This window comes from Gorilla gorilla, chromosome 5, assembly GCF_029281585.2.
Source record: "Gorilla gorilla gorilla isolate KB3781 chromosome 5, NHGRI_mGorGor1-v2.1_pri, whole genome shotgun sequence".
In the NCBI taxonomy this organism is placed as follows: domain Eukaryota; kingdom Metazoa; phylum Chordata; class Mammalia; order Primates; family Hominidae; genus Gorilla; species Gorilla gorilla.
Window position 1 is genome coordinate 172,429,942 of NC_073229.2, and position 22,282 is coordinate 172,452,223.

At 43.7% G+C, this 22,282-nt stretch overlaps 1 protein-coding gene, 1 long non-coding RNA gene and 1 other non-coding gene across 6 annotated transcripts in view; 2 read left to right on the plus strand and 1 right to left on the minus strand.

Moving 5' to 3' along the window:
- Positions 1–826: 826 nt before the first annotated feature.
- LOC134758781 (uncharacterized) lies at positions 827–5,342 on the minus strand. Its single transcript, XR_010134395.1, has 3 exons — positions 5,306–5,342; positions 4,802–4,881; positions 827–1,012 (listed from the first exon to the last, which is right to left on the minus strand). It is a non-coding gene; the product is annotated as an uncharacterized lncRNA (long non-coding RNA).
- The window catches only part of SASH1 (SAM and SH3 domain containing 1), a 284,343-nt gene continuing 267,313 nt past the window's right edge, over positions 5,253–22,282 (plus strand). The window contains exon 1 of one of the 4 annotated variants that reach the window (XM_055391928.2): positions 5,253–5,405. In XM_055391928.2, the coding sequence (XP_055247903.1) occupies positions 5,385–5,405 (21 nt within the window). In that variant the 5' untranslated portion in view covers positions 5,253–5,384. The remainder of the gene's footprint in view (positions 5,406–22,282) is intronic. The other 3 variants (XM_063707936.1, XM_063707938.1, XM_063707937.1) reach the window with 3 other exon arrangements.
- Positions 11,654–11,760, plus strand: LOC115935084 (U6 spliceosomal RNA). Its single transcript, XR_004070797.1, has one exon. It is a non-coding gene; the product is annotated as a U6 spliceosomal RNA (small nuclear RNA).

The window sequence follows — 22,282 nt, forward strand, 5'->3', positions numbered from 1 at the left end:
CCAGAATTCTGCTGCGAGTGGCCCTCCATCAAACTACTTCACCTCTCTGAAGTCTAGTTTGCTTACCTGTAAAGGAAAGATAATACCAACTCTAATCTACTTCACCAGGTTGTCAAGGATTCAAATAAGACACACATCTGTGAAAGCACTTTGTATGTCTTAATGGAAATGTTAGATATTGCTTTCACATATGTTACAGATAACTGGCTATTGTTTCAATCAAGTCAGTGGTTCTAGACTTTGGCTGCAAATTAGAAGCACCCAGAAGCTTCAAAAAATCCAAATGCCCGGGCCACACCATAAACTAAGCCAGAACCTCTTCCGTGGGACCCAGGCCCAGTACTACTTTGTGTGTGTGTGTGTATGTGTGTGTGTGTGTGTGTGTGTGTGTGCGTGATGGAGTCTCACTCTATCGCCCAGGCTGGAGTGCACTGGCGAAATCTCGGCTCACTGCAAGCTCCACCTCCTGGGTTCAAGCAATTCTCCTGCCTCAGCCTCCCGAGTAGCTGGGACTACAGGTGCCCGCCACCACGCCCGGCTAATTTTTTGTATTTTTAGTAGAGACGGGGTTTCACCGTATTAGCCAGGATGGTCTCAATCTCCTGACCTCATGATCCTCCTGTCTAGGCTTCCCAAAGTGCTGGGATTACAGACATGAGTCACCGTGCCCAGCCCCAGTGCTACTTTTGTAAAGCTCCCCAAGTGATTCCAATATCAAATCAACATTAAGAGTCAAGAAATAAAATGTTTCTTAAACCTTCCCAATGATAAGGAGCCCCAGAGTCCCACCATACCTGCAGAATCAGCCTTCGAAGGGAAGGGGGCGTGGAGTCTATTTTCAACAGGCATCCTTAGCTGACTCTTAACAGCAGGCAATTATGAGAAACAATGTGTTGAATCATAGTCTGAGAGTTGGAAGGGATGTTGTTTAAAGTCTTCACCCTTGAATCATCTCAAAACCATGTGAAACTTTATGAATCCCACGAACGAAAGGCCAGTGTGTGTTAACCCACTACATGAACAACAAATAATACAACTGTTAGCTATTTCTCTGTGCTGGAATCATCACCAGCCTCTCAGTTCCGTTTAGTTCCTGAACTTTCTAGTTCAGGAAATTTTGACTGACTGAAGAGATTTGCAATGATAAGAAACTTTTCTGAATCAAACAATTTGGGATGCCAGGAAATGCACAGAAAGAATCTTTCATTTAAAAAGAAATATTCAAATATTGTGAAATAAAATAATAAGCTGAGCTTTTTGATGTGCACAAAGAGAACTGACCTCCAGATGGTACAGGCACAACTAAATTTTTATTATTTTTCTTTCAAAAGGAAATATTGCACAGTTCTATAAAGCTTACTCTATTACTTGAAGCTCACATGGGAAAGATAGGCGGATAACATTTAATGTAAATAACATACAAACAAGCTACTATGTCGCAGAAAGGTGGAAAATATCAAGAAAAAATGTAATCAACTGCTGATATGCAAGTTGTAAAACTCTGCTCAACTCTGTGCAATTTCCCTCATCTACCATTTTGAAAGCATCAAACTGCTGGAATGGTTGGTCTATCAGCTTCTGCTGAACATTCTAATGTTGTCATTGAAAAGTTAAGCTTTGTGGAATTCTGTTCCCTGTGGGGTCACATTTACCTGCATGGCCTAAGTAGTTAACCTTAAAATATTTTCTCCTTTCTATTTCTTGCACTGTTTTGAGTCCAGCCTTCATCTCAGCTTTGTTTGAGCCATAAATACGGTCAATATTCAGAGACTATATTTATTTCTAAGCTTTTTAAAAAGAAAGATAATGGAGATTGATTTTAATAAATAGATGAGTTTCAGATATTTGCATTTCCTTTATAATGGCTTCATATCGGTTACTCAGTTCTAAACTTTGTCAGATAAGGCATTGGGGAATAACAATGCTGGATCCAGTTTGAATTATGTCTTTGGAAATTATAGCCACTCGTTCCATGTAATAAGCGCTTGTTTTCATGTGCATTCACCATGCCCATTTCTTAGTATCTCTTTTATCTCTTTTTATTTTTGATAAAGTGTTTTAATAGAGAATATCACTGTAGCCTACCTTTTAATAGTATGAAATAACAAGACATTATTGCCAGGTTTGTTTACATTTGGAAAAAGTCCTTATCATTAATAAGAGGGTATACTATAAATGCTTGGAGTCCCATGCCCCATGGAGGTGTGGCAGCTAACAGCTGAAATCTGACTTCTGAGGAGCTAGTGCACATGATACCTTGAGCAAGAACAGAGCTATGGGCACTCCCAGTTGTGTGCCCTCCCTCTCAATTGGTTTTTGTCTTTTTTTATTTTTTTTTTCTGGGATATAGTCTTCCTTTGCTGCCCAGGTTGGAGTGCAGTGGCACAAACCTCCTAGACTCAAGCAATCCTCCCACCACCACTTCCCAAGTAGCTAAGACCACAGGCACACACCATTATGCCCAGTAAATGTTTCAAATAGTTTATAGAGACAAGGTCTCACCATGTGGCCCAGGCTCAAGCGATCCTCTCACCTCAGCCTCCCAAAGTGCTGGGATTATAGGTGTGAGCCACCACCCCCAACTAGTTTCCTTAGGGTTGTAATTTTTTATACTTTCCTGTTCTTTGTTGAGTCATTTCATTGTTAGATTGCATGTTTGATTGCATTGTTAGATTGCATGTTAGGATGCCCACCCTGATGGCCTCATTTGAATTTAATTACCTCTGTAAAGATCCTATCTTCAAATAAGGTCATATTCTGAGGTATTCAGTATATGAATCTGAGGGGCGTGGGGGGGCACAATTCAACCCTCAACAGTCGTATTATACATGATTATTTTAAAGATTGTTCCTGTATCCTCAAATCATAGCTGATAAATGAAAATAAGTTCTGGAAAGAAAACCTTAATTGTGACGACGGTCTTTGGAACAGGACTTTACTGTTATTTGGCAGGTGAGTGTGTACCTCCCACAACTGTGAAAATGATCATCTCCCAGTTAGCTGTCTCCCAGTGTACAATTATTTTCTGTCGTACACCATAGACCGATATACACTGATGTTATAGATTTGGCTTCTGTGCTCCTAAGAGCCAAACTCTATAGCAAAAGCTGTATTCAATGGGGCAGAATTTCTCTTTTGGTTCCTGGGACAGCAAGAGGATGGACAGACTAAGACCTTCCTGCTATAGACAAGGAAACAGGTCAGAAACAGGGAAGAGGGTGGCAAAGGTCACAGGGCTAGTTAGTGGCAGCCCTGGAACTAGATCTTGGGTCTCCCAACTCATAAGCCGGTGCTCTTTTACCAAACCACACTATCCTCCACCCCGGGTATCCCTCACCTTACCTGCCAGCTATCAAAACCACCCACTGCTTGCTGGCAATATATGCTTTTCCTTACTGACTTTAATATTTAAAAAAATTTTTTTTGTAGTGAACTGATCCTAATTGCTAAGTAAGTGCATTATTGACACCCATGAGCAGAATTAAAATTGGGGAGTTATGCCTTTGGTGATTGTTTCCCTAAAAACCTGTCAACCCCCCACCCCCCCCAAAAAATCTAGGCATCTAATTTACATAAGGTAGTGGGTTTCTTGACCCTTCAGATCCAATTTTTTGGCTAAAACTTGCTTTATCAGCCAGAATTGTAGATATATGCTCCAAAGTGGAAAAAAAAATTTGTCTGAGATGTCAAACTAGTGGCAGTTAGTGGTTACTTTTGAAAACAAAAAAACAAAAAGGCTCTTACCTTCTGTTTTACCAGTTCTTGGTTAATACACCATCGCTGATATTAGAGGTTTGGATTTTAGATATCTTCAACCTAATTCAGCCACTTTACAAATAAGGAAATGGTAGCCTGGGCAATGGCATGTCCAAGGCCACTCAGTTAAAGAGAAATCTAGGGACAGGTCTTTGTCTCTGAGTCTCCGGACATCTCATCCACAACTTTTTTTTTTTGAGACAGAGTCTCGCTCTTGTCGCCCACGCTGGAGTGCAGCGGCACGATCTTGGCTCACTGCAACCTCCGCCTCTTGGGTTCAAGTGATTCTCCTGTCTCAGCCTCCCAAGTAGCTGGGATTACAGGCGCCCGCCACCATGCCCGGCTAGTTTTTGTACTTTTATTAGAGACAGGGTTTCACCATGTTGGTCAGGCTGGTCTCGAACTCCTGACCTCAGGTGATCCACCTGCCTTGGCCTCCCAAAGTGCTGGGATTACAGGTGTGAGCCACCTCGCCCGGCTCATCCACAACTCCTCATACCACTGCTACTGCTGCCTAATGGTTATGTTAGCACATTCCTAAGCTACAGGAAGTTTATTTTTCCCCCATGAAGATAGGAGAAATACTAACCCTAATGTTCCTTAGTGACTTGATGCTTTACCATGTAGCTCTGTTATGTCACACTCACAATATTAATTTTAAAGAATAGACTGTTTTCCAAATATATGTATTTAATGTGACTATCTTCTGACTATTCACTGATGTTACCAACACCTAAACTTACTTGTGTAGGGAAATGCCATGCACATTAACTTTTAATATTTTTTAAGACTGTATAAAACTTTTGTTTTGTTTTATTAAAAGGGAAATGTTTTTATGTTTCCTTTAGATGTCTTCAAAATTCATGTTTTTGTAACTTCTTTTCAGGGTTATTAAATCAGGTTAAACTAGCTTAAGCCCCAGCGAAGGTGTTTCAGAGTTTGAAGCCTGGCATATCAACCAACTCTACAAAGTGGTCTCAGAACAGAGGACATTCTGAGATGTAGAGTCCATTGATGAACACTAATCCTAGAGCATTAAACTTACCGTGTTAAATGGATTTCTGGAAGTTTCTCTGTGGAAGTCTTGGAATAGTCCTCCCTTCCTTTTCTTGAGCCAAGAAAACTCTGAACCAGAACAATTCGATTTCAATTTGTGGAAAAACTATATTCAATGAGCCAAACACCGTGCTGAGAGTTTTGTAGGGGGCGGGAGAAAGGGGCATTTGGATCACTGTTGTATGTTAGTTACTAAAATATCTGGATTTCTATTTAAATGTTCTGAGATATATTTTCAAGCTTTGTTTCTGAGGGGTATTTGCAAGCTTCATTTTAAAGTCCGAGAACCCGAAGAATGAAACTCGCTTTTGTGTCATAGTTATTGTGTTATATGTTAAGCATTTGGAAGGGACCCCAGTGAGGCCTCAGGAAGCAGTTACTGCCTCTCTTATCGTCCTGAAGGCGATTTGTTTTAAAGTTGATAATCCCTAGGGCTGTGAGAGTGTCCCACATCTGCCCTGAATTGAAAACAGATTCCCATTTAGAGCCTTACATCAGTGCTGCAGATTCATGCGATCTGAGTCAGAGAGGAAGTCAGAGACCATTTGAACGTATGGCCAGCAGCTCACTTCATGGAGGAACAAGATTGCAGGGTATGTAGGCTGTCTGTTTTCAAATTTTAAGACTGTTTTTGGTGTCCTTCTGACATTTAGACTGATATATTCAGGAAAGGACTATTGTGGGAAACAGGTATAAAGTAACTGTCAGTATCTAGGGATTTTCAGTGCTACTGATGAATTCATCAAAATTCCGAGGGCGCTAGGCAGCGACTGCTTCGGAATTCCTTCACCGGGCTTTGCCATTTTTGTGACTTACCATTCATTATATAAGATATATTTATATAATTATGTAGATATTTATTTTCCCCCAAGACTCTATAAAAGGTTTTGTAAGCCAAGAAAAGTTTTTCCTGTTAAAGACCAGAGCTTTTCCAGCCTCTACTTATCTATGAAAACTTTTTTAAAGATTTGCACACACGCTAAGAATGAAGGATGTAACGATGTATTTCATGTTGCAACCCCCAGGGGATCGGGACCATCCGATTAACCATTTAGTATCTAATATTTTACTGAAGGAGTTTTCTTCTCAGGTTGCTGAACAACTTTGTTTCCGTCTTCGTCTTCTCTGTGGAAATCATATTCTACAGATTGTGAAGGTCTTTTCCTTTTTAATTAAAAAAGGGGTTTATATTTGGGCTGAACATGGGGGCTCATGCCTATAATCCCAGAACTTTGAGAGGCCGGGGCGGGAAGGTTCCTTGAGCCCAGGAATTGGAGACCAGCCTGGGCAACATGGCGAAACACTGTCTCTACAAAAATTACAAACATTAGCTGGGCATGGTGTCATGCAACTGTAGTCTCAGCTACTTGGGAGGCTGAGGCAGGAGGATCTCTTGAGCCCAGGATTTCTGGGCTGCAGTAAACTATGATCACACCACTGCACTCTAGCCTTGGTGACAGAGTGAGATCTTGTCTCTTCTTTTCTTCTTCTTTTTTAAATTTTTCTTTTTTTTTTTTTTTTTTTTGAGACAGAGTCTCCCTCTGTCATCCAGGCTGGAGTGCTGTGGTGTAATCTCAGCTCACTGCAACCTCTGCCTCCTGGGTTCAAGCAATTCTCCTGCCTTGGCCTCCTGAGTAGCTGGGATTACAGGCACCTTCCCCCATGCCCGGCTAATTTTTGTATTTTTCATGGAGACAGGGTTTCACCATGTTGACCAGGCTGGTCTCGAACTCCTGACCCCAGGTGATCCACCTGCCTCAGCCTCCCAAAGTGCTGGGATTACAGGTGTGAGCCACCACACCCAGCCTGACCCTGTCTCTTAAGAAAAAAAAAAAAAATAGATTTGTTCATGAAAAATAATTAAAGAGTACAGAGGTCATGAGGTAGAGTCTGAGAGCCCAACCACTCGATGCATGGGTGCTGACGCCAGCCTGGCCTGAGGGCCCCTCCTGCCCCTTCTCTGCTTCTGGCCTGGGCTTTGGCGAGTTGAGGCCTCTCAGGTGGGCTTCTGGAAGGCTGCTTTGCTCACTACTGTCTCTGAGGAGCTGAGAACAGTGCCTGGTACTGTCGGCGCCCAGTCAATACTTGTTGAATGAAAGTAGAATTAGAGAAGGGAACTCTAGAAGAAATGTCGGTTTGGGCATTTAACCTAGTGAGGCTTTGCTTGGGCAAATTTCTCCTCGCCATCTTGGTAGGATTGCAACCAGAAGGAGAGACTGGGTCATTGAGAGAAAAGTGCTAAACTGCCAGTCAAAGCAACTATGTATGAAACATAGAATTCCACAGTCATGGGATGAACAAAGCAAAAAATGTCTGAAATATGAGTTGTGAGAGGTAACAGTCATGCCCTAGAGGGTGCTCAGGAGTCCAAGGGAGGCTGGTAAATGGGAGAAAGTGAACAGACATGGCTGGCAGGTTCTCCTTTCAACTTGGGGCAGATGGACTCATCAAAAATCTTCCAACAGAACAAAGCCTCCTCTTGTTACATGCGCTTTCCCTGGTTTCAGAAACAATACGTTCAGAGCAGCCTAGTTGGCAGGTAATGTTTTCAGTCCAAATGCCAAAACTCTGGTCCCTCTTGACTGGTTGCCCGCAGTTCTTTAAAGAGGGAAGGTTTTTTCAGGTGCCAAAATTTGACTGCAGACTCTGTCATGGGACTATGCCCTCTTAATCCCAGCAAGACAGAGGCTTTCTTTTAGAAAAGGAAGCAAGCACATTTGGGTTTTTGTGCTGAGGATGCAAAAAGATGTATTGATCAACTCAGACGGAAAGGGGAATTATCAGCCTTAGGAATATCGTTCCTGTCCTAAAGAGACAAGCGAATGAGCCTTGAAATCTATAGAGACAGTTCCAGTTCAGACAAGCTTCCTTTGTGGGAGATGATTGTGTATATATCTTATTTTAACTAACCTAATTAATCTACCTGATTAATTTATCAACCTCAGAAGTTTGGGGAGAAAATAAAATCAGTGTGGCAGAGACTTCCACAGTGATACCTGGATTATAAATTTACTGTTACCTCAAAGAAAATCCAGATCCAAAATCTCTCTGCCTCTTTTCCAGTAACAAACCCAGGACATCTTCATTTAGGGCAATATCCTCTTGCCCTGCCCCTCCTCTAATTTACAGCCCCATATTTGGACACCAGGGATTCAATGACCTACCACCAAGGCACCAATGGGTGGTGCCACCATGCCAATTCACAGAACTCGTGGCTCTTCAGAATTTTGTAAGCCATTGTTTAGAATTCAGAACACATTATCACCCAGAAACAAGGTTAGGCTCCAGCTCTACTCCTGAATGCAAATTTATCCTAAAATACAGAGAATCTGCTACAAGCATCTGGAAAGGGGAAGAAAGAACTGTTTAATGGCATTGGAGAATATATTTTACAGTGAACGGTAATAATGTTCTCAAGAGCATTTTTAATATCCTTGAGAATTCATTCTTGGCCCTGGACATCATTTGTTTCTTGGTCTGAACCCTAACCACCTATTCTAGGTGCTTTGTCTCCTGCTGCTTCCTTGAATGGTACCCTAGGCTGAAGTCCAAGAAAATTATTTGTATGTACTTTTCCACTTGTGGTTTCTTTTGCCTAGACTGTCTTATTCCTCTTCTAATTCCTGGCAAACTCTTGATCAGCTCAAACATTCACACAGTTATTACTCCTCTGTGATGCCCCAGTCAAACTTCCACCTCTCTACTCCCTTGGCCACAAACCCCTCTAAGAAAATTTTGCAGACAGCTTCAAGTGGTTCCTCCATTGACCTTCCAAAATTCCAAGGACCCCAGTTCAAAACTCTGCCTAGGAAATATTAGAAATTCCCCTCCCTAGCTCGCTTGCATTTCCATAAGATCTTAAAAGTACCGCTACGTATTTACATTAATCACGTTATATTGCAATTATTTTGGGGCGTGTGGTCTCACTCTGTCACCCAAGCTGGAATGCAGTGGCATGATCATGGCCCATGGCAGCCTTGAACTCCTAGGCTAAAGCAATCCTCCTGCCATAGCCTCCCACGTAGCAGGGACTATAGGCATGCATGATCACACCCAGCTGATTTTTTATTATTTGTAGAGACAGGGTTTCACCATGTTGCCCAGGCTTATCTTAAACTCTTGGTCTTAAGCAATCCTCCTGCCTCAGCCTCTCAAAGTGTTGGGATTTCAGGCATGAGCCACTGTGCCTAGCCTACTTCTACTTTTTTGTGTTGGAGGAATTATGAGTAGTGGGAAGAGACTGGAGCTTAGAGTTAGAAAGTATAGGCACCAACACTGGCTCTCTGATTTCCAGTTGTGTGGTCTTGGATAAGTTAATTCTCTCTCCATTTTTGCTTTTCTTCATTTGTAAGATGAGAGTAATACCTGCCTGTAAGGAGTTGTTGTAAGGATTAAATAATAATCCGTCTAAAAGCCCTAGCCTAGTGCTTAAGCCATACAAAGTGAAAGATAAATGTTAATAAAATATGAATCTAAATTTGAAATGGTGGACATAGAACTCTGAAGCCAGAAGGAACTTGTGTCTCTTCTGTCCAGCCTTGGACTCTCTCCTTTTGCGACTCACCCCCTTCAATTTGAGGCAGCATGTCAGTAGGCTGGCATTACCTTTTTACAGCCACTTCTCAGATCACTTCGGTGACTAAAATAAAATAAAACTTAGAAGTGTAAGAGAAAAGAGGAACAGCGCCCAGTCAATTTGTAAGTGTGCGAAAGAAAAAGTAAGCTAGGATGGAGGAAGAGGGAACAAAGTATATGCAAAGGAAAAAGGGAGAGGATGATGAGAAAGCTGAGGGCAGGTAGTAGCAAAGGGAGACAGAGAGAAGAGAAACTGCACCACTGGGAAATTGCACTTCCAGGATCATAGAAGAAGCAATTGTTCATTTAAATATATACACCTGCGAGTGCACCCCTGTGCATTTTTTACCCAAGAAGTGCCTTGTGTAGTTCCAAGTACTTCACATAAATAATCATGGTAGCCTGACACAGTGGCTTGCACCTGTAATCCAAGCTACTTGGGAGGCTGAGGCAGGAGAATCACTTGAAGCCAGGAGTTAGAGACAAGCCTGGGCAATGTAGCAAGACCCCCATCTCTCAAAAATAATAATAATGATGATAATTATGTGTTACTAAAACTTACATACCATTTACTATGTGCCAGGCACTGTTCTAAGCTCTTTAGACATATTAACTCATTTAATCCTCACAACAACACTGTGTGGTAGACACATAAAAATCCCTATTTTACTGATAAAGAAAGGGGACACACAAATAGTCCCATAACTAGGATATATGGGAGCCAGTATTTGAACCCAGAGAGTCTGCCCCTGGAGTCTTGCACTCTTAAGGGAAATGACAACCATCACGCAGAAATGCACCTGCAGCTGAGGTGGCTCCTGGCGTGGTCAGGTGGCCAATGTGGCCACTACAGTCAACAGCACAGTAAAGTCCAGCCTGGTGGACATTCCCACTGATATACTTTCCAAAATACCATGCTAACAATACCATGCTAACACCTGAGAAGTTAGAATGGTAGAATTGCATGGCATGGAGAGACATTGGGTTCACTGTGCTCCGACCAGCCAGCTGCTTCTATTGAGAGTGCCAGGAAAAGCTGGACCCAGGGTCACTGGTCAAACTCTCTGGGGAGAGACACAGGGCAGAAGTGAGTTGATCTCAGCCTCCCATATAACACTGCAGTGTCAGAAGAACATTATCCTTATTCCAGGTAATGTCCAGGAAATTCTACAAAAATTCTTTCCGAAAGTTTGCAGACATTATTATGTTGACACTCCAATAGTTTTCCAAATACGAAAATAAAGACAATTGTGCTTTATTTTGAAGAACCATCTATTCTGACCTACTTAAAAGAGACAAAATATGCAGGGTTTTGTTTTGTTTTGTTTTTTGAGACAGAGCTTGCTCTGTCACCCAGGCTGGAGTACAGTGGCGTGATCTCAGCTCACTGCAAGCTCCGCCTCCCGGGTTCAAGCGATTCTTCTGCCTCAGCCTCCTGAGTAACTGGGACTACAGGCGCGCGCCACCAAGCCCAGCTAATTTTTGTATTTTTAGTAGAGACGGGGTTTCATCATATTGGCCAGGCTGGTCTCAAACTCCTGACCTTGTGATTCGCCTGCCTCACCCTCCCAAAGTGCTGGGATTGCAGGTGTGAGCCACTGCTCCCGGCCTTGTTTTGTTTTTGTTTTTGTTTGTTTTTCTGTTTTGTTTTTTGAGACGGAGTCTCGCTCTCTCACCCAGGCTGGAGTGCAGTGCATGATCTCGGCTCACGGCAACCTCTGCCTCCCGGGTTCAAGCGATTCTCCTGCCTCAGCCTGTCGAGTAGCATTATAGGCACGCGCCACCATGCCCGGCTAATTTTTTGTATTTTTAATAGAGATGGGGTTTCACCATGTTGACCAGGCTGGTCTCAAACTCCTGACCTCAGTTGATCCACCAGCCTTGGCCTACCAAAGTGCTGGGATTACAGCCGTGAGCCACCACACCCCGCCGGGAGAGGCTTATTAAATGTCTGCCCACATCTTGGTCTCCATTTTTTTTTCTCATTACAGCCCGGCTGGGGAACATCTTACCTAAAAACTCATTCATGCAAAATTCTATCTCCTTTGGAGCACTTTTAGGTCTTTTCACATGTCCTGGAAAGAAATACTGAATTAAATTTAATTTTAATTTTAATTTAATTTACTTTTAAATTTAATTTAAATCCTGAATAAACGGCCTTACATAAACTCACTAAAAAGAGCTTAACTATGCAAAAGTAGGTTAAATAGAACAAGGCACTTTCAAGTATACAAAACAATCCCATCATTAGAAAAAAGAAAATACTGGGCTCACTTCAGCAGCACATATACTAAAATTGGAATGATACAGAGAACACTAGCATGAGCCCTGTGCAAGGATGATGTGCAAATTTGTGAAATGTTTCATGTATTTTTTAAATAGTTAAAAAAATCTGCAAGTGCAATAAATACATAATATAAACACTAAATTAAGTTAGATATGCCCTTGGAGGAACTAATTATTTTCATCACTAAACTGCTCCCAAATGCCAAAAAAATATAGAACACTAAAATGAAACCTAGACTCTCAGACTCTCAAAGGTCTAAAGGTTGAATTTTAAGCAAACTCTTCATTGAGCAAATGAATCTTTTTTTTTTTTAATAGAGGCAGAGTCTCGCTCTGTTGCCCAGGCTGAGTGCAGTGGTGCGATCTCAGCTCACTGCCACCTCCGCCTCCTGAGTTCAAGCAATTTTCCTATCTCAGCCTCCCAGGTAGCTGGGACTATAGGCGCATGCTGCTATGCCCGGCTAATTTTTTGTATTTTAGTAGAAACGGGTTTCACCATGTTGCCCAGGCTGGTCTTGAACTCCTGAGCTCAAGCAATCCGCCTGCCTCGGCCCCCGAAAGTGCTAGGATTACAGACGTGAACCACCGCACCCAGCCAAGCAATTGAATCTTTAAGAAACTGTGTTTAGGCCACCTGGCTAAACTTGGCAGGGCTATTGTGAGGATAACATGAGATTTAATGAATGTAAATCTCCCAGCCTAATGCCTAGCACGTAGTGGACACTGACTCAATAATACTTTGTTGAATAAATGTTCAATCACTTGGCCAAGCCAACTCAGCTATCCCGTTAGGTTCTGGTTGCCATGGGGTAGCATGGGTTATCATCATGGATAATTCTAAGATTACACAAAAACACTTCCTAGAAAGAGCAATTCACTGGGAAACAAAAATTCCAGCATGCTGGGATTTGCTTTCTAACCTTTTGCAAAAGGGTAAATTAGAGTTATGACTGAGTTGCTCTGAGAATTCAATGAAATTATGTTCATCTATCCATCCATCATCCTTTTAAAAAATATTGATTGTCAGGAGTGGTGGCTCACACCTGTAATCCTAGCACTTTGGGAGGCTGAGGTAGGCAGATCACTTGAGTTTGAGGACAGCTTGGCCAACATGATGAAACCCCGTCTCTACTAAAAAGACAAAAATTAGCTGGTTGTGGTGGTGCATGCCTGTAGTCCCAGTTACTTGGGAGGCTGAGACAGGAGAATTGCTTGAACCTGGGAGGCAGAGGCTGCAGTGAGCCAAGATCATGCCACTGCACTCCAGCCTGGGTGGCAGTGAGACCATGTCTCAAAAAAAAAAAAAAAAAAAATCCTCCCCCTGCAACACTCCCCGCTCCGACATTCCCCCCAACATTCCCCCTAACATCATTCCCCACCAACATTCCCCCCCGACATAAAAAAAGAAAAAAAAGATTGTGTATTTTCAACACGGCGAGGATTGTTCTTGTGCTTGGTTGATGGTGGTGAACAGACCAGCCAAGGTCTCAGCCCCATGGAACTTACATCCTCCCATGAAGCACTTCACATGCAAGTCCTGCCATCACCTAGCACTAGGACCTGCCTCTGGGTGGTTGCCCTGGAAAGAGCAGTTAGCTTCGAAGTCAGACTGATGCCCGCTGCAGGCCAACCTCCACCACTTGGCAGCTATTCACCTGTCAGAGTTCAGTGTCCTGGGAAAAGCTTCTGAGCCGCAGTCCTGGTCCACAAATGGATATAATAACACTCACCTTGCAGGGATTCTGTGAAGGTGAAATGAGACATACTGAGTAGAAAGTACAATATGTGGCACATACTAGGTGTTCAATCCACGGTAGCCCTTCATTACCTTGATGAACAAATAGATCAAAAGAGGATCTAAGGACCCTCACAAGGGTGAGCCACTCTACCCATCCCTAGGATCGCTTGAGCTCAAGAGTTTGAGATCAGCCTGGGAAATAGAGAGACCCCGTCCCTACAAAAAGAAAAAAAATTAGCTGAGTGTGGTTGCACATGCCTATAGTCCCAGCTACTCGGGAGGCTGCAGCAGGAGATTCGCTTGAGCCTGGGTGGTCGAGGCCATGGTGAGCCATGATGGCACCACTGCACTCCAGCCTAGGTGACAGGGTAAGACCTTGTCTCACAACAACAACAACAAAAGAGACAGAGAGAGAGAAAGAGAGAGAAAAAGACCTAGTGCCGGCATAGAGAATATGGCATGTCATTGTGAAATTTCAGAAGAGTAGGGTTAAATAGAAGAGTGTTGTTTTGTTTTGTTTTGTTTTGTTGTTTTGTTTTGAGACAGAGTCTTGCTCTGTCACCCAGGCTGGAATGCAGTGTCATGATCTTGGCTCACTGAACCTCCGCCTCCCAGATTCAAGCAATTCTCCTGCCTCAGCCTCCCAAGTAGCTGGAATCACAGGCATGCACCACCATGCCTAGCTTTTTTTTTTTTTTTTTTTTTTTTTTTGCATTTTTAGTAGAGACAGGGTTTCGCCATGTTGGCCAGGCTGGTCTGGATCTCCTGACCTCAAGTGATCCTCCTGCCTTGGCCTCCCAAAGTGCTGGGATTACAGGCATGAGCCACCGCGCCTGGCTGGCATTGACTTTTCAACAGGAACACCAGCATCCAGGAAACAACAGCCTGGAGATTCTGAGGGCAAACGATTTCCGACCTAGAACCCTCAATTAAGGGTCAGATGGACTAGAAACATAGAAGGAGTCAAAGCATTTATATCACCTACACCCCTTATCTGCAAGCTCCTGGAGGACATGCTCCACTAAAACAAGGGAATGTGCAAAGCACAACCGAGTCAGACAGGGAGGGCTCCAGGAGGCACGTCTCAAGGAAGAAATGGGACTGACTCATGAGCCTGATGACTTCAGCCTCCTGTGAGGTGTGTCATGGTTCTGTCAGAGCTTGGAGCAGAATAATGGACAGGGACACAGAGAAGTGACCGAATTTTAAAAAGAAAATTCCAGGCCGGGCGCGGTGGCTCACGCCTGTAATCCCAGCACTTTGGGAGGCTGAGGTGGGCGGATCATGAGGTCAGGAGATCGAGACCATCCTGGCTAACACAGTGAAACACCGTCTCTACTAAAAATACAAAAAAAATTAGTCGGGCGTGGTGGCGGGTGCCTGTAGTCCCAGCTACTCAGGAGGCAGAGGCAGGAGAATCGCTTGAACCGGGAGGCGGAGCTTGCAGTGAGCCAAGATTGCACCACTGCACTCCAGCCTGGGCGACAGAGCGAGACTCCATCTCAAAAAAAAAAAAAGGAAAAAGAAAAGAAAGAAAACTCCAAGAAAGAAAAAATGATGAGAAAAGAAATGTGACTATAGTACACAATCATGTCAGCACTGGTATAAATGAAACCATAAATTAGAACATAACTGTCGTGGCCATGGAGGTAGACCACGAAGACCTCCTTTTGAAGGACAATCTTGAGGGAAGTATCCCCACTTCAGGGTCCACAGCTATCTTCACAGAAAGGTCCCCGCCCGGGGCTACAGTCAGCCAGTGGCTGAGCCGGGCAGGAAACTGGCATGGCCATTCCTGCACACTGCAGGACTTCTCCAATGGGCACTCTTTACTCTGGGTCTCCCCATGGGCCTGGCAGTGAAATTCTCGGACTACACTGAAGTCTAAAGCTCTTCCCATTCAACCTCCTCCCTTGCTGCTCTCCTTCTCAGGCTCCATCCTTCACAGGCATCCTGCCCAGGAGATTTTTTTTTTCTTTTTTGAGATGGAGTCTCGCTCTGTCGCCCAGGCTGGAGTGCAATGGCGTGATCTTGGCTCACTGCAACCTCTGCCTCCCGGGTTCAAGCGATTCTCCTGCCTCAGCCTCCCAAGTAGCTGGGATTACAGGCGCCTGCCACCACGCCCAGCTAATTTTTGTATTTTCAATAGAGACGGGGTTTCACTGTGTTGGCCACGCTGGTCTTGAACTCCTAACCTTGTGATCCCCCCGCCTCAGCCTCCCAAAGTGCTGGGGTTACAGACGTGAGCCACCACGCCCAGCCTCAGGAGATCTTACGCATTTCTAATTCTGTCTTGGGGAATCAAACTGTCAGAGGAACCGAACTAACACAACCACTATATTAGGAGGAGAGAAGAAGGAGAAGTGGGGGCTAGAGGCAGAATACAGTGTTAGGTTCTTTTATTTTAGATGCGGTATCCTTTCACCAATCCACAGCCCAACCCTAGTCCCCCTCCCCAAACTCATTTCTCCCTGTCATCAGAACTGAGCTGCAGCCACTGGTTCTAAGCATAGCTCATTTGTCTGCCAGAGAAGACACACCTAAAGATGTATCCAGAGAGCGCCTGGAGTCAGGAATACATCCACGTATCCCAAGGAGGAGACCTGAAGTGATCCCAAGCCAACTGCTTCCCAATTTCATCTGGGGACTCCCTGCCAGAAAGCTTAGAATGTGCTTGCAGTGAAGTAATATTAGAAGATTTACTTCTTCCTTCTTGGGAGACATCGGCAGCTGGTCAAACTAGTGACATACTGTCCTCCCGTATAGCTGAGTGCGCCGAATGAAGAGGACAGGGACAAAGAGCAGAAAGAGATGATTGCAAGTCAGCTCCTTCCTCCTCCTCCTCTCCCCCACCTCCCCCACAGCTGTGACCACTGTGCTGCAGCCACCTGGGTCTTGAGACAGCTGCCCCAGAGGCCCCCAGACTCCTGCTACATACCTTCCTTCCAGAGCAGTCAGGCTGGGTGGAATGTAGGCAGGGAGGTAGGGGGTGTGTGCATGAGTGTGCCTGTGTGTGTGTACGTGACAGAAACCACACAGCATCACAGCACATGGTCATAGGAAGAACAAGAGTATTCCGGCTGGGCGCGGTGGGTCACGCCTGTAATCCCAGCACTTTGGGAGGCAGAGGAGGGTGGGTCAACTGACGTCAGGAGATCGAGACCATCCTGGCTAATAAGGTGAAACCCCTGTCTCTACTAAAAATGCAAAAAATTATCTGGGTGTGGTGGCATGCACCTGTAATCCCAGCTATTTGGGAGGCTGAGGCAGGAGAATCATTTGAACCCGAGAGGCGGAGGTTGCAGGGAGCCAAGATTGCACCACTACACCCCAGCCTGGGTGAAGATCGAGACTCTGTCTCAAAAAAAAAAAAAAAAGTATTCCCCACTTGTGTGTATCTGACTACCTGGCTCTGATACTAAGCCAGTGAAGAGCTTTCCTCATCTACATCTGGTCTTACAATAGATGGAGCAATACAGGAACACACTGAATTGTTTAGGGGGAAATATCATATCTATGTAATTTTTTTTTTTTAATGAATAACCAGGAAGAACCAGAAATTCCAAAATGCCTTCCCTTAACCCTGTGAGTTAGCTATAGTCCATTAGCAGGAATAGCACATTATCCACTTCAGGCCAAGGATATAATCATTCCAATGACCACTGTAGGAACCTACCCAAAGATTTTTGATGACAAGAACTAATAGGCAGGCTAAATTTTACAATTTTTTTATTATATGAAAGTAATACATGGCCAAGCATGTTGGCGCACGCCTGTAATCCCAGCAATTTGGGAGGCTGAGGCGGGCAGATCACCTGAAGTCAGGAGTTCGAGACCAGCCTAGCCAACATAGTGAAACCCCGTCTCTACTAAAAATACAAAAACTAGCCAGGCGTGGTGGTACACGCCTATAGTCCCAGCTACTCAGGAGGCTGAGGCATGAGAATCGCTTGAACCCAGGAGGCAGAGGTTGCAGTGAGCTGAGATCATGCCATTGCACTCCAGCCTGGGTGACAGAGTAAGACTCCATCCCAAAAAAAAATAAAGAAAGTAATACATTCTCTACTGTATGAAAATTAAAATTTATAAACAAAAACAAAATAACCATAATTGCATAACCTAACCTAGAGGTACCCATTGCTTTGTTTCCTGTTAGTCTTGTTTCAAAGTATTTTCCAGAGCTTTGAAATCTTATTTTATACATAATTTCATATCCTAATTTTCCACTTAAAATATTATCAAATGAATTTCCTCGAACCATTACAAACTCTTTGAGAGCATCTTGTTTTGAAGTCTGTATAATATTCCAACTCATAGAAGTAGCTTAATTTGCCCAATCATTCTTCTTTGTTGGACTTTTAATGTTATTTCAAGATTTTCAAATCTAAACAAATGCTATAATGAACTTTTGGCATATAAATCTTTATCCTCATTTCAGATAATTTTCTCCCGATAGAGACCCAATAGAAATGGCACTCCTTGGCCAAAGGGTATGAACATTTTTAAGGCCAAATAAATCTTTTTAAAGACAGATTTTGAAAATTTTGTTTAATATTTAATACTTTTTCAAACAAAACGAACAAACCAACAAGTGCATGCCCATTACCCATTATTTGGCTTAAGATAACTTCTTACCTCCACAGCTAATGCCACTCCGGACCTCTCCCGTATCCACGCCCCCTCTCTCAACTCCAAAGGTAGCCATTATTCTGCATTTGTGTTCTTTGGATTATTTAAAGGAGCAGAACTTCAAGGATATATGGTCTTCCTGTTAGAGAACAAGAAAAAGGGAGGGAGGGAAATGTTGAGCCCCATAGAAAGACTGGTTTGAGGTAGGGCTGCCTGCCCTGGAGTGCAACCTCCAATACTTGCCATCTCTGGCCTTAGAAAAGTTGCCTTGCCATTTCCAAAGTCCTGTTTGTTTCCCTGGAAAAGAGTTCCTATCTCCTTGCTGTGGTTGTGGCGTGTGTTAATCGAGATAAGCATCTAGCATCCTCCAAGGATAGAACATTACTTTACAGAGTGGCCTCTGGCTATTGGGGGCCCAGGGAACACCACTTTCTAGGATAATAGCTAGAGAACACTTTACAGGTTTTGTCCAGTATTGATGCTGCCCTTGCTGTTTTTCCCAAAGCAGTGACAGGCTGTTTTGTTTTGTTTTTTTTTCCTCTCTCTCTTTTCCATAATTTTCCTTAGGTTCTAAAACAGACATTGATCAGATCTTTAAGTAGGGTTTCCTACAGGTAATTCCAGTAGAAGATGTTTCTCCCCTTTCTTTACTTTTCAAGTGAAAAGTGAAATGCTCTGAGCATATATCAGTCCTGCAACCCTGGACTTATTTCACTATGTTCTAACCAAATGAGAAAGGAAGCGCCAACAGTTTTCAATGCAAACACATAATTAAGGTAGTAAGATGTCTGAATTATAGATTTGGTGATCTACAATCAGCAGGTGCCTCAGATTCTTTCTGTATTACTGAAGTCTCTGGTTGCTTGCATGGGTTGGAAATTAAAGGAATTATAAGCATTAAAGATTGAAGTTTAGTTCTATAAGGAACTTTAGCAATAATCTAGTGATAGTCAATGGATGTTAACTTTCTTTTTTAGGAGCATCTCTAAAATTATAATTCTCCTCTAAAGAATGTACCTTTCTCTAAAAAGTGCCCACATGCACATCCACATAAAATCTTTACAAACATCAAGGGATTTGAGATCTCCCTGAAGCTGATTCATGGACCCTCCATTAAGAGTCCTGTATTAGATCATGCCACTGCACTCCAGCCTGGGCAACATAAAAGACTTTGTCTCTAAAAAAAAAATCAAATAATTTTTAAAATAATTCCATTAGCTGGGCATGGTGGCATATGCTTGTAGTCCCAGCTACTCGGGAGGCAGAGGCAGGAGAATCACTTGAACCTGGGAGGCGGAGGCTGCTGTGAGCCGAGATGATGCCACCGCACTCCAGCCTGGGTGACAGAGCTTGACTCCATCTCAAAAAAAAAAAAGAATTCTGTATTAGTTTGCCTAGGGCTGCCATAACAGAGAATCACAAACTGGGGTGGTGGAGTGGGGAGCTTAAACAACAGAAATTAGTTTTCTCACTGTCCCAGAGGCTTGAAGTTGGAGATCCAAGTGTCAGAGATGAAGGTGTCCACAGGATTGGTGTCTCCGGAGGCCTCTCTCCTTGGCTTGAGGCTCGCTGTCTTCTTCCAGTGTCTTCTCATAGCCATCTGTGTGTGTGTCTGTGTCCTAACCCCCTCCTCTTCTAGAAGGACACCAGTCATACGGATTAGAGCCCACCCTAGTGACTCACTTTAACTTAATTACCTCTTTTAAAACTCTGTCTCCAATTACGGTCATATTCTGAGGTCCTGGGGAGTAGGGTTACAGCATATAAATTTGGGGGGATGGGACACAAATCAGCCCATAACAAATCTCTAAGCTACTTAGGGAACTGCAACCCAGAGCGGTCCAGAGACTCAACCATGCACTCACATGAATGTTTAGCAGCAGAGGCAGAACCGCAGCCTGGGGGTCCCATCACCCAGGCTTCCATACCACCCTGCACCCTCTCCATGCACTTCCTCAGACCACAGTGTGCTGCTCCAGGAGCCTATGGGTGGAGTCCAGAAGGTCAAATTTGAGGGATGAGATGTGAGTGGAGGTGCTGTTCTTGCCCCAGGTCTCTGATGGCATCAGGAAGAGACTTCAGCTCCAGAATGCTCTCCTTCCTCCAGATGCTTGGGCAATACCCAGGACAATACCCCAAGAAGTCAGCTCCTAATGATGGCTTCTTGAGGATCAGTAGGGTAATTATGGGGTGCTGATGTGAGCCAATGTGCTCTTTCCTCTACTATCAGTATTCAGCGTCCTCTGGGCCAATAGTCCCTATGCCTTGGAAAATTAAGGATTTTAGTAACAAATATTTAGAATCTATCGGCATGTTAACATTTAATGTCTTCAGTCTTGGTGTCCAGTGGCCCCTGCTCTCTCTCCTTCAAGGTGTGTGTCACATCTTTTCCAGGATCCTTTGAGGATGGCCACACCCCCTGCCACCATGGCCACAGTCTGTCTCCCCGGTAACATCCATCAGAGACGGCAACTTGCTGCTCTGGAGCTGTTGCCTCAATTCTGTATTAAATCTATTCTAATGCTCTCTTTGAATGTCTGTATTTAAGATTATTTTATTATGGGTCTGTTTTTTGAGCAGATTGTTACTTCACATTTCACTTTCTGTTCTGTGTATGTGTGTGTACATGCCTGTAATCAGTGTGTGTATGTGTGTGTGTGTGTGTGTGTGTGTATGTGTGTGTACATGCCTGTAATCAGTGTGTGTGTGTGTGTGTGTGTGTGTGTGTGTTTGGTATTCCTCTGTTGTTTGCAACACCTCCCAGTTGGGGATCATTTGTAAATTTAGTTAATGAGCATTTAACACATTCCCTTTGATGAAGCTGTTAAATCTGAGTGCACACTGGCATCCTCCCAGACATCTCCCGTCTCCCAAGCCATTTGTGTTTCCCTCTTCTTAGCTGCTTAGTGATGGTTTCTTGTTTGTTGGCACAGTATGGAACTAACCTTTAGTCCTCTCTGGAAAAAGTAGGGCTTGAGTTTTGTAAGAAATGCTCACATCTGTATTCAAAGCAAGTCCACTTTTCTGGTGGGCTTTCGTTCTCACCAAACAAAGTAAACTGCAGACAGAAAAGACGTTTCATCATCGCCCTAACTGGCCGTGCTTGTGGCAGTGGGACATAAGCTATGGCTGTCGGCTTTTGCAAGAACAAGCACCAAGCTGAAAACCCGCGGGCCCCAGCTGTCAGAGAGTTTCCCTGGATTTAATTATAACTTGATCTCTGAAGAGGGAGTGTATGTCAAGTGTGCTTTTCAATCACTTAGAGAAATCAGAGTAAATGACAGAGCGGCCCTGGGATTCGCCTGTGCGATGAGCCCTCATTACCGTCTCCTACAGTAGAGGCATCACGGGAATCAGCCCAACCCTGTGACAGTGGCAGAAACACAGGCTGTCTCCAAAGATGTAGATTTGAAAAGAAACAGCCCCCAGATGTCTGTAAAAATCAATTATCTAAAATTCAGTATAATTAAAAATATAGAAATAAACCAGAGGAAGGGGTTGAACTACCTATGCATCCGTACATGAACCAGGAAGCCATCTCTCAACAGAAACAATCCTGCTATTACTTTACTTCTTATCTACCACGTGTGTGGTCCTTGCTTGCTATTCCTAACTTCAAGAATATGTGACTTCTATCATTTCCTACACCTCAGCAAATCCCACGCCAGCACTAGAGCCATCACAGACACACACGGAATACACACGTGTATGTACACACACACACACACACACACACTTTCCAGGCTGAGGCCACTCTAAGATCAGAAAAATGTCCTGGTACTAATTAGATTGACACTTCCAACCTGGTTCTCAGCAGCTAGCCCCGGTGTCTGTGTTTCTAAATGTGAACACCGCATGTTGCTCAAATTATTGACATCAAAGCCTGGTTACCAGACAAGACTGGCCAGAGAGATTTCACCTCCTACCCTTTAGGTTACTAGAGAGGCAGTAAAGTGGAGACAGCTGAATCCCACACGGTGCACAATTTAGGGCATGCCTGTGCCCTTTTTCTTTTTTTCTTTCTTTCTTTCTTTTTTTTTTTTTTGTGACGGAGTTTCACTCTTGTTGCCCAGGCTGGAGTGCAATGGCATGATCTTGGCTCACCACAGGTTCAAGCAAGTCTCCTCCCAGGTTCAAGCAAGTCTCCTGCCTCAGCCTCCCGAGTAGCTGGAACCCCTTTTTCTTTTTTACTGTGCAAAACAAAACAAAGCACTAAAACACAACATCAGTTTCAAGGGATTG